This window comes from Oxyura jamaicensis, chromosome 2, assembly GCF_011077185.1.
Source record: "Oxyura jamaicensis isolate SHBP4307 breed ruddy duck chromosome 2, BPBGC_Ojam_1.0, whole genome shotgun sequence".
Classification (NCBI taxonomy): domain Eukaryota; kingdom Metazoa; phylum Chordata; class Aves; order Anseriformes; family Anatidae; genus Oxyura; species Oxyura jamaicensis.
In genome coordinates, this window is record NC_048894.1 from 24744761 (window position 1) to 24757618 (window position 12858).

Below are 12858 nucleotides of genomic sequence, written 5' to 3' on the forward strand. Positions count from 1 at the left end.
ATAGAACATCAGTATTTTCAGATCATTAGTGCTAAAAATAAGGCTGTTAAAAATGAGTTGCTTTCAAAAAGAGGTCATTTACCTTAAGCACAGCAGATGAACTAGTACAGCATAGGAGAAAGAAATACTGTGGACTGAGTGGCACTAGCCACTCGATTTGTCTCAGCCAGAGACCACTTGCTCTGCACTGCCTCAAAATGTTTTTGGGTATGCTAGTACATTTTCGCCTGCTCTTTGGATCTGCTTGACATGATCCACTGCTAACAGCCAAGGTGGAAAACACCATTAGGGGTGCTATATATTCATTACAATAAACAGTAATAGTTTTAAGTAAATATATAAATTTTGGATGTTAATAGTCATATTAAATATGTATTATCTTTTTTTTTTTTTTCTGATTTTTTTTTTTTTCTGAACCAGAGCTAAGAGTAAAGCCCAAGAACTAGCTGAAGGCACATCCTTGTCTATATATTTCTCCAAAAATCATTTCTTCTTTCTTCTTGATCAACAGTAAGGTAGCTGTTTAGATGGCAGTTTTCTATGGTTACAGTTTTGCATGGGGCCCTCATGGTGCAACTTATATCTTTGTAAATTAAAATGAACAAAAAAACAAAACAAAACAAAAAAACGTTTTGCTTCCTAAGCAGAAAGTTCCTACTCCTGTTATTCCTCTTTTAAATCTACAGCATGACCTCAAGAACAAAATCAACACAAATTTGCATGTTTGCTTTTATTGCATGCGATTTTTTCTCCTGTATCTATGATCACTAGATTCACTGCTCATGTTTTGTAAGGCTAGTTATATTTTGTTTGTTTGCTTGTTTGTCTTTTTATATTCCGCTATTTGTCTCTCAGGCTCAGCAAATGATCTGATTCTGTTTCAGATCAATCTGAATTTTAACATCACATATGTACTGTGTCTTCAAACAGTATGCAGTCATTCTTTTTAATTTTCCTAACTGGAAAGCTACTAAGACTTCTGTGTCATTCAGCCTCTGTCCTGGAGAGCTGAACAACTTGCTGATTGCAAACCAATTGCCCACAAATCACTTCTTCCATGTTAATAACGAGTTTGAAGGGTATTTCCATAGACTGTCTATATAGAACAATTTTGCCTTGCGTTCACTACAGGAAATAGAGATGGCAAAATCCAAAGCAATCATGAGCTCATCCATTGCTTTAGCTGTTCTGTCTTGCACTGGAATTCTACATGCTCCATTTCCAAATTTAATTTTCCCAGTTTTTCCCAGTTTTGCAATGGATAACTTCTTTGTGCATTGAGAACAATTAGATGTTTTATTTTCAAATCTCCTACTTTTTAGCATGTCTCATCCAGTAACTAATTTATGACCTTTCTACACTTTTTGTAGAGCAAGTTATACATATTAATAGCCCAGTTTTTACTACTGCTGTTCATCTGTCTGACCTAAACAAAAACTGAAGCTCCTGTGTGCACCTGCAAGGTCTTACTTTCAGTCTGGAGGAACTCAAACTGCATGTATATTGCATCCAAATCACTATTTCCTATTTCATTCTGCCTATTAAACATAAAACTCTTCTGCTAGAGTTTCAGACAAACAGTTTCTGTGGCAACTGTATCATCTGATTTATTTCAGAAGGGAAATATTCAAGGTCCAAGGTAAATCTCACAGATCCCCCCCATGTACTTGGCTTCTTTGTTTTACCTTGACTGCAATTTCCCATCACTGCTAATGTATCCTGTCAGTCTCCATGTCTCTGTGTCAGAAGAATGCAAATGTCCTCAGGTCTCCCCCTCTTCTTCCTCTCTCTAGCTCTTGGTAGTATTCAAACCCACTCAGATCAACACCTGTCCTTGACTTGTATATCATAGCCTGATAGCAGATCTGAGTAGCTAAGGCTGAGTATGAATTCTGAAACACCATCAGAGCTGGGCTACCTAGAAAGGCTACCAGAAATGTTCGTTTCTGTGCCTTTTTCTCACCATTGTACCATATAGGGGACAATGCTAACGTCAGCTCCCCCTACTTTTCATTCAGTAGGCATTTGTATTATTTGAGCTGGGAAAATGTAAGTTTGCAGGATGCACACTAAGTAAAAAGAGGACATGCAGCATCTCCTGTCTGGTTCATTTTCACATGTAGGTGTTCACTTTACTTCCACAGTAGCCTGTTTCTGCTTACTTTCACATGATGATTTTTCAGTTCAAGTCCTTGTTGCAGGTTGTTTCTGTTAGCCAGTTCCAAGTTTATCCAAGCTTTTCTGGTGTCCTGCTTTTATCCAGGCTTTTCTGATCAGGTTTTTAGCAGTCAGGTTGGTTGTCATTCATTGATATGACCTGCCAGATCCATTCCTTTTCCAGATGGGGAACGTTGCAACCAGACTTCCCAATCCATCTGGACTTTCTCAACTTGGTGTCCTGACAAAGATTCCATTTTTGCCTTCAGATCATCTTTCACCCCTACTTGGGAAACTTCCAGGTCGCTTTTTCGCTTCTTTGGTGAAGTGTCTCTCTGTTTTATATCTCATTCTAGTTCTTTGCGCTCTCATGCTAGGCTTTATTTTAATGGTAGCCCCCTTTTATTATGTTCTATGAAATAGAACATGATTTGTTCTAGCTCATCACAATACAGCTAAGCTGCTCACCATTTTTGTCTTTGCAAAATGATTTTACCCTAACATTTAAGCCAATCCATCCGACCTGCTTAAAGCTGTTTCCATTCAGGGTAGAGCTCACAAAGGTTATCTCTGTTAAATTTGACTATATAATGCACATAATGTCTTGAAGGGGCAAATACAGAGAATCAGTCATCAGGAACAACCAACTGCATCACAGAAATTCAATAAGCTCTGTCTCAGAATAGGTTAAATTACTTGCCTGTGCTGGTCCTACTGTAGGGTACTACTTCAGAATCTCACTACTTGTTTCCTAACTTCCTGACTAAATTAATTTAATGCTACTTCACACTAACTATTTTGCATGCCAACTTTGTTCTTTTACTTATGTTCTCCCTCTCTGTCTGCTTCCTGATATTTTAGATACCAATTGTATCTACTGTCGTAACTAATTTATTAAATTCAGTCAATGTTTTCTTCTTGTCTCACAGAAAACAATGTCTCCCCTTTCTTGGTCAGTAGACAGCACTCCATCCTTCCCTATGCCTGTTCTTGTCCCAGATCATTTCTCTGAGGCACAGAGAAAACAAACAGCACACAGTATGCTTGATGAGGTCTGTTCAAGTAATTTGTGTTGTAGCATCAGTATTTTCTCATCTGTAATAAAGCACCCTACATCTAACAGTCTAAATTTCCATTTGCTCTTTTCATGCATCAGACTAGTGACTCACAGGCTGCCTGTGATCCTTGTAGCTCCTCACTAAGCTATTGTTTGATCCCCAAAGCTGACCACCTTCAGCTAGAAGGTTAGATCACCTTCTATCTCACACTTCTTTTAGTGTAACTTATTTTCCTCTGCATTTATCCACTTGTTTCTAAAAGATAGTAAGTCTAGAGAAATTCAGATTAATTAACTGGTGCCCTATATTCTAGTGAAATCTGGATAAGCTAGGACTATTGTACAGTTTAGCAAGTGAGTTATCTTTTCACTTTTTGTGGGGAATAATGTATGCAGCAATATGTAATTGATTTCTCTAATGCAGGAAGCCAAATACAAGGCCTTGGACATCTGCTACCATTCAGCATACAATAACAAAGAATATAATGGAGTTAAATTAAGAATGGGAAATTGAAGGCTGGACATCAAGGAAACTTTCTGAGAGTGATTATATAGAGGTTTTGGAACAGGCTCCCACGGGAAGTGATGGAATCCCTATTTCTTGGCACATTTAAAGTTAACATGGGCAAAACATTAGAAATGACATAACAGAGAACAATCTTGCCTGACTCAGAAAAGACTGGATGTTTTCATGTCTCTTCTGATTTTGAGCTCTAGAATTCCACACCAGTGGCACTGGACAAGCACTAAATACTGTTAGGCTAATTTCCTCTGGTGTACCTGTGCAAGGGAATTTTCAATTAGAAATAACTTCTACAGCAGGACTTTGGGCAGTGTACAGAGAAAATTTATGGATATTTCCATGCAAAACATGTCAGTGACTCATTTTTATTATATGTAAAGCCCTAGGAGCATTTCCATCAGCAGTGCACAGATGCCTGCCTTCACTCTGGAATAGCACATGCTCGAAGGGGAGTATGCTCTTTTCTCCACTCCTCTTCCTTCAGCCATCTCACATTCAAGTATCTGACAGGCCCATGCCTGCTAACCCTGTGTGCTCTGATAAGAGCATAACCTGAGGCTGTGTTTTAGTGTTTCAGGATGGTTTGAAATTATGTGGGAACAGTTTTGTAAATACACAGGGAGAGACCTTGTCAAACAATCAAATTGTTTTTACAGTCCAACCCACTCAATTATCTCTGGGAGTAGATGTAAAAACAGACCCGCTTAAATCAACAGAAAAATAGTACAAAGAAGATGTAAATCACTGGGTGGGGGGAAATGCACCACATATTTTTGTATCTGAAAACAGAAGATAGAAGTCAGGTCCGACAATAGCAGGATGCTCTTTTATAATATGGAGAATCACAGAATGGCTGAGGTTGGAAGGGACCTCTGGAGATCATCTGGTCCAACCCCTGCCAAGCAGGGTCACCTACAGCACGTTCCATGGGATGGCATCCAAGAGGGTTTTGAGTATCTCTGGAGAAGGATACCCCATAGCCTCTTTGGGCAACCTGTTCCAGTGCTCTGTCACCCTCACAGTAAAGAAGTGCCCCCTCATATTCAGCCAGAACTTCCTGTGTTTCGGTTTGTGCCCATTGCCTCTTGTCCTGTTGCCAGACTCCACTGAAAAGAGCCTGACCCCATCCTCTTGACACGCTTCCTGAAGATATTTATACACATTGATAAGATCCCCTCTCAGTCTTCTCCTTTCCAGGCTAAACAGGCCCAGCTCTCTCAGCCTGTCCTCATACGACAGGTGCTCCAGTCCTCTAATCATCTTCGTAGCCCTCCTCTGGACTCACTCCAGTAGCTCCATGTCCCTTTTATACTGGGGAGCCCAGAACTGGACACAACACTCTAGGTGTGGCCTCACCAGGGCTGAGTAGAGGGGGAGGATCACTTCCCTTGAGCTACTGACAACACTTCTGAATGCAGCCCAGGACCCTGGTGACCTTCTTGGCCACAATGGCACATTACTGACTTGTGGTCAGCCTGCTGTCCTCCAGGACTCCCAGGTCCTTCTCTGCAGAAAATACATGCTTTAAGTCAGCACTCTGTTACTAACAATAGCTATGGAATCTTGTTAAGTGGAAAAAAAAAAAAAAGATAAAAGAAAATAAAGAGAACAGAAAAGAAAAAAGCATTTAATTTTATCTTCACATCAACATCTGAAGGCCTATACGCACTGAGTACTTTTTTTCTTGCACTAAGGGAACTGCACTGATGCAAAATAATGCCAATTTTCACCCAAAGGTAGCAAGGGAATGCCTCAAAAAAGCAGAATTAAGAGAAACCTAAGTCAAATTATCAGGCATCAGATGTAAAACAAAATAAAGAGCTTTTCTTTTTGTGTAGAAGTTAACTGTCACCAATAATATAAGTTCAAAAATGAATTAGATGAAATCACGGAAAATGGATACTTCAGCAATTATTAAAGACAACGATTGAGAGTTAATCTCCAGCACTGGAAATTGCTAAATTCCTGATTGCTGGAAGCTGGTTACTTACTTTTACTCTCCTTCCTAAGCATCCTTTGTTGGACATTATCCTTTGATAATGAGCACAATAAACCTTTGCTCCAGCAGTCCAGCATAAACCTCCTTTGTTTTGATATGAGTTGTGCTAGGGATTCTACCATTTCTCCTTTTATTTATTTATTTATTTTTTTCCCCACCATGACATGACAGATTTATTCTGCAAGGTTGCAGTGGTGCAGCTGCTGGGCCGCAAAACGTGCTCAGCTCAGTGTGGACAAACTCTGTGATCACATGAGATGTATTCTAATGTTGCAGCTCTGAAAAGAAGCTTTTTGGCACCGGAGACATTCTCATGTGGAGCCAATTTACTTGTTTACTGTAAAATAATTTACTTTCTTTGAAAGATTAAAAGATAGGCTTTTTATGGTTCATGATAAACCTGGGCCTGAATCAGAGCAGAGGGTTGCATTCCCTGCATTCCTAGCAGGTCTCAAGGGTGAGCTGTGGCATCAGCTGTGGAGGAACAGCACAGAGCTCTGAACTCAGGCCTTGGCACCTGGGGGTAAAAAATACTTCAAACGTTGACAGAGATACCCTTAGAAGTTTTCTTAGAGTCAGTTACCATAAGAGCCTTAAATGAACCAGTAACTGGTTCATCTAACATCTTCAAAACAGGGTAAGTCAGCGTGAATTGCGAGGTTTTGAAAAACATTTCCGCCTTTGAGTTAGCTATTCGAGTCCTCAGCTGAAGACTTCAGATGTGGTTTCATAACTGACTCCAACAAATCTAAGACTGTGGTGTCTATGGAGTGGATGACCCCATCCTTCTGCTCATGCTGCCCTGTGTCAGTGCTTTCACTCACATGGCCGTGCCGTGATTTGCATCTACTAATCCAACTGAACATGAGTAACCCCTGTTTATGGGGCTCATTTTCAGTCACACTGCAAGTGCATGACCACAAAGGCAGATGCAAGGGTAGGGTTGGAAGCGTGTGGCCAAAAGCAGGACCATCCTTTCTGCAGCTGTAGAAATGTTACATCTACTTATGCTGACTGTGGAATGGCATCCTTAGAATAGTATCTCTAGGATGTGTTTCTAAAAATAACGGCTTTACCATAAATCCTCTGTCTCACTATGAGCGCTCTTCTAGACAAGTGAGACTAGTAAGTTTTCAAAACAATCCTATATTATCATTATTCCATTGAACAAAAGCAAGTTCTATTCTAATTTCCTAACTTTGTCCGCCTGCATTTCTGTATTTGCCTTTGATAATATTGTTACATTAAGCAATCTGTTTGTTCGTTGCTATTTTCATATAAATCTGAACTCTCTTGGTGAACATCTGATCTGAAGTCAACGTAAGTATATACTGAAATGTTTTCAGTCAGCTGCAGACTTTGTTGTCAATGTGCCGATAATGATTTTTGTTCTTAAGATGGCTCTGGAGATAAATGACTCATTTTATATGATGGAAATAACTTTCCTATAGGGTGTTTGGGAAGATGTAATAAAGATTCCTTCAGTTATCCAGATGTTAAAATATCAGAGAAATCCACTCATTTCTTCACAAAGCCAGATACATGGACATTTTATGCAGTGCTCTGTAGTAGCAGGGAACACAGATTTTCCTTAAATAAGCCAACCAATTTAATCGTAATGCATTCCTAAATAACCACAACCTTTCAGCAGCACTCACAAGCTCAACAATACATATTTTGATCCTCTGGCTGGCTGGCTGTGACTCATTTTCATTTTCAGGGACATTTGGGTGGACCGGAGAAATGCGCCATGAGGAAAGAACTAAAGACTGGGGCTCAGATCTAAGGTGATGTGCTTCCTCATACCAGTGAAGGCCCAGTGCATACCAAAACAGTCAATTGCACCTGTCTGAGGAAGACTTATATTCTTATCAAATTCTCTATGAGATGAAGCCTAGTGTCACTACTGATTCCATTAGGGCACTCTTTAACACGTCCCAGATTTTGCATCTGATTTACCAGAAGCAGGTGCTTCATTAATTCCCATAGGTCTACTTTGTTTGATGCTACCTGTGAGCTTTAAAGGGATTGCTGAATCAGGCCCAATGAAGGCATTAACCCAATGCATCTTAGGTTAAAGTTGTATTGAAACAGACTTCAGGTTTGCTGGAACATAGCCAGCAGATGAATGGACTATGCAGGCTGTATTACATACAAATAAATATTTGGGTTTTGGGAAGCATAGTTCCATAAAAAGGTAGCTGAAAAAAAAAAAAAAAAAAGAAAAAAAAGAAAAAAAAAAGGAGCCAAAGCAAAAGAGACATCTTTGTGTTGTTTTCAAGATCTTAACTATCATATTAGCTCACATGAGAGTTTACATTCACATTATTTACTAACAGGTGGCAGTTATTAGTATCTTACAATGCAACAGTGGGCAGAAAACAGGAAAACACTCATTCCTCTTTGCAAGAGCTTTTTTTTTTTTTTTCTATCTTTGTTGTTGTTGTTTTTGTTGCTGTAACTAATTTATACATTTATTTTTACAAAGTAAGCCCAGTTAGTGAAAATTATTTTATGCTCCCTTGCTACTATACCAACAAAATGAAATCCAAGTTCCTGCATGATGTGACATGTAAACCATTTGTGCTGAAGTGACTGCCAGGAAATGGATGGAAAGTTTTTATCCTGAAGAAACACTCAAATAAAATGCTAGCGTAATCTAAAATTATTCACTGACAGTAACTGCGGGATTTTTTGTGTTTTCTCTTTTTAATTGTCAGTTTAGCTGAGTTTAGTATTCTACAGTTTAGGGCATCAGCAGAGAAAGTGATGTGATTCCCTTCTGACGTTCAGTAAATCTGAAAACAAGTTGCTGTTTTTTTAAAAGGAAGACATAAAGCAATTTTGTTTGCATTTCATGGGAAAAAAACATCAGTATTGCCGCCATCCAAGGTAAAGCACACATGCTTTCAAAGAAAGTATTATGAATGTTACTAACGTTTTGCCAGTTTCACTCAGGTCCTATAAGGCACATCAGGATTTCAAGGCTGGACATCTTCAGCTCCACCTGGATGCTGTGATCATGACTGCGTGCACTTATCTCCGCATTCTGCTGTGCCTCAAGTCAGCTTCATTTCCTTTCTTTAAGGCAGTTAGAAGTCGACACAGAATACAGAAATGGTTTACTTCTCTTTCATGATGTAACTTCAAATTTTCAAGACAGCCACTTGTTCATTTGTTGAGAGAAAGTTAAAACCAAGAGCTCATTTCTCTGGACCAGTAAAAAAAGTGATAGTTCATTAGCTTTTGCTATCAAGCTCTAACATTTCACAGTCACATCAATCCACTTCTTCTTTCCTGTGAAGCTTCTGTGTTATCACAAAGCCTATTCAAAATTTCCCCAAGGGCCAAGACCAGTACTTGAAAAGGAGCCTAACTTTGGATGAAACCGAAAGCGTGCTCTATTATCCACCATCTGAGCCCCCACCCCCCCGACCTCATTCTTTCTCTAGAAGCTGCTATTTCAGACCTGTATCAGTTCTCAGTCTGACCACAGCTGGGAGCAGTGATCTCCACCCTGCCCCCCCAAGCATGTGTAACATTAGTTTGAATCTTTTATTCATTCACTGAAGAAAGTATCAAGAGGTCTCTTTAAATGAGAGCAGCACGACCAGACGACTGGTCTGCCAGAAGGATTCTGCAGCATTATAGAAATAACTGGCTGTCAGAGGGGGACTGCTTTGAAGTTACCACTTGCAGCACCCAGAGTACCAGGGTTGGATCAGTTTTTACTGGATTACTTTCATGGCAAGCTCTTTTTGTCTCATTTGAAGAGTTCCTTTGTGAGCAAAGAATGAGGATGCATCTTGGGAATGATCTGATACTTCAAAAGATGTTTCTTGTAGTTTATCTTGCAGTAAGCTTCTCTTCTGAAGGAAATGCTGCAGAACCCTTCTATTGATCACAGTGATAGCACATGCAGTGTGCCTTTTCTCATTGGGCTGTCTGCACTATCATATTTCAATAAAACTCCAAAGAAAATCCTTGCAAGCTAGGAGTTTTTATTAATTGACATATGTTTAGATATGTGCTGTCTTTTATAAGGCAACGTTTTTCCTTCAAACACTTCAAAACAAATCTGATCCTGACTCTCTGCCTGGCAAGGAGCTCCAATTTGGATTTCATTTGGGGAACAGTAAAGTCAAGAATATCTTTTTCTTTATGTTTCAAAAACAGAAGACTTATTATTATTTAAAAAAAAAAATCTGTATTGCATTTTAATGGAGGAAAAAGGAAAGAAAACAAGCAAGCAAAAAAAAAAAAAAAAGCATCAGCACACCAAAGCAGCTAGCCAAAGATAAAAGTCGCATTCAGAAAAAGAAAACTCATGGCCTAACTGGGTCAGCTACTACACATTTAGTTAGTTTCTAACCACTACTCATTCTGTAAGAGCAATGAAGACTGACATTTCAAACCACACTACATTATCACGTTGCAAGTAGGGGTCCCCTTTGGTTACTACACATATATACAACAGTTGATTTTGAAGGTGTTAAGCACTAGGTGTTCAAAAATAATACATTTTTAACTTAAAAAGACATTATTTTTCTTAGGCCTGCTGTCAACATGAAAATCATATCAGCACACTGATTTTGCTCATAGCTTTTATTTTTAAATAAGAAAATAATAGAGTTCTAGGTGTGAAAGCCGTTATCCAGGCCTACATCCATACGCTTTATTTGGCCTTGGTGGCTGAACAATTTTAACAACTGCATGATTGTGGTAACACAGTGCTAACTTGCATGTGGACAACCTCAGCCTAAAGAACTCTTGTTCAGAGCAGTGCTAAGGCTGCTACTGAGTGGGTTTTGAAACACCATTTCTAGCTCCCAAGTGTTAGATATTTGAGCATATGTGCATCTTTCACATAGGAATTCTGGCAATGTTCTCATACAAGCTGGCCTTAGTCTGGTTTTGCCTCAGTAAATATATCAATATGTATCAGCATTGTATTTCTGGGTCTTTTGACACACCTTTGATCCTATGCAGGCTACATGATCATGGACAAATGTCTCCACAGTTTTATAGATGCTCTTTCCTCATCTTATGCAGACCTGTTCCAAAACACCCTGCTGGCAGCCTTAGAGATCTCCACAGTTAGTTTTAGATTAAATAATTTTACGGATCAATAGAAATAATCATTGAAGCTGTTACTGCTTCTGACTGACTACCAGGAAATGAAAAATTACAGCAATTCAGGAACAATGCTTCTCTCCTTTTCCTCAAAGGTCTGTTTTGAGTTACAACATGATCAATCTTCACTGACCTCAGCTGAGAGAGTCTTTCAGCTTTGGATTAGGCTACATCCTACAGGCAATGAAAAACCCAACCCTAAAACACACGTTTATATATGCTGTGTGTGAAGAGAACACTTTCATATGTTTAACATGATGTTGATACTGTTTTCTGTTGCTTCCTTCCTTCGGTCACGCTTAAGCCAGAACCCAAGATATCATTGTTACTTCACAGAGCAGTGATGAGACTCCTACAGTAACTAATAATAACAATGGATTGCTTTTTACCAATGTGAGCCAGGCTAATTTCTATGGTACAATGTAAAATGCAAAGTGGACTCCTTTCAGTTTCCTTTCTCAGTAGTACTTCCTTTCCTGTCATTAGCATAAGTGATACTGCCGTGGCAGTTTTGATACTCAGAACAGAAAATGTAAAGAAAAATAATAATGACCAAGTAAGAAAACCCAACATGTGTGCAGCATCACTACTCTTCATCACTACTACTACACCTCAGATGTACAAGCTAACAGCAGCTGATTCCGGAGGCAGGGCCAATAACTGTGGAAATATGGTCAAAAAGCAAGGAGCTGGCAGGGCTTTCCTACCAGCATTAATGCAGGAGAGGGCCAGACCTTCTGGGATTGAGGTCTGGTCTGAGCCAAGGACAACCTGGAGAGTTCCTGGGAGAGAGGCAATGGTGTCAGGGGGCCTAGAGATACTGGAGGTGCTCTTTAACAGCTGGTTTGGGGAATGGCTGTGATTTTGGCTGCCAGGTCCAGTTGAGCTGCCTCCAGGCACAGTTCTTTTGGAATCATTTGCTGACATATGGGACCAAGCATTGAATCCATAATCACAGAGATGGAAAATCAGAGGCACGACAGTGTGGCATTTTCAAAAATATCTGTATATTTCTTCAGGCAAGACTACCTGAGCATCAGCAAATAAAATAGCTAACTTTTCACCCTCCATGTACAGTTTAATGTGCAAAACCTGCCAACATCACAATAGAAGTGAGACCCAGAAAACTAGGGATTTCAGAAAACTAGTGCATACCTACCCTTCAGTAATCAGTCATGATTTAATTTAGAACTAGTAATCAGTAATCGATTACTTTTACAAAGTAACCACAACAACGTCCGTCCAGGTTGGAAAGCAATAGTTTTTACAGACTCAAATAACTTTGAAGAGATGGTTTTAGAAGCAGAGTTATAATACAGGACCACAGAGACTAAGGCATACTGCTGCATTAAAAGAAAAACAAAAGCCTCCAGAAACTTACCACTGAGGTAAGAGCCATCTGAAAACTGTAGATTCGTGCAAGGCCAAAGTCAGCTAACTTTATCTGCCCGCTGCTGGTTACAAGGATATTTTGGGGTTTCAGGTCCCGATGCACCACACGATGTGAATGCAGAAAATCCAGTCCCCGAAACAGCTGAAGCATCATATCCTAAATATAAGTAAGAAATCAATATGCAATTATCAAGACAAGGCAAATAAGTAAACTCCCTGCCATAATCTGCAAAACTAATTTAAGTAAGTATTGACCTGAATATGTACACAGAAGATAAAACCACCTATTAATATAAAACACACAGGATGTTGCTAGAACCAGTTGACTTGAACAGGTGTACTTATCAAGTTAATGTATTGTTTCTAGTTGAGTTAGTTGAGGTTCATTGATAGAAGTATAAAGGCTGGTCAACACACTTAAATAGCAAAAGCATGTATGTAAAACCCAGGACAACTTTGAAAGAACGCTGTCCAAGTAAGAAAAATACATTGCAGCTTATGGTTTTTGCATCTGACAAGTGTCTGCTTTGTCCTGCCCCAGTGATGTGAAATCTTATCATTCACTTCAATAGGCACAGGATCTGTTTCAAACCGAAA

At 39.3% G+C, this 12858-nt stretch overlaps 1 protein-coding gene across 3 annotated transcripts in view; it reads right to left on the bottom strand.

The window, feature by feature from the left end:
- CDK6 (cyclin dependent kinase 6) overlaps window positions 1-12858 on the bottom strand; it is a 136767-nt gene that overhangs the window by 69577 nt on the left and 54332 nt on the right. For all 3 annotated transcript variants that reach the window (XM_035318726.1, XM_035318727.1, XM_035318728.1), the window contains exon 4: window positions 12251-12418. In XM_035318726.1, coding sequence (XP_035174617.1) covers window positions 12251-12418 — 168 coding nt within the window. The remainder of the gene's footprint in view (window positions 1-12250; window positions 12419-12858) is intronic.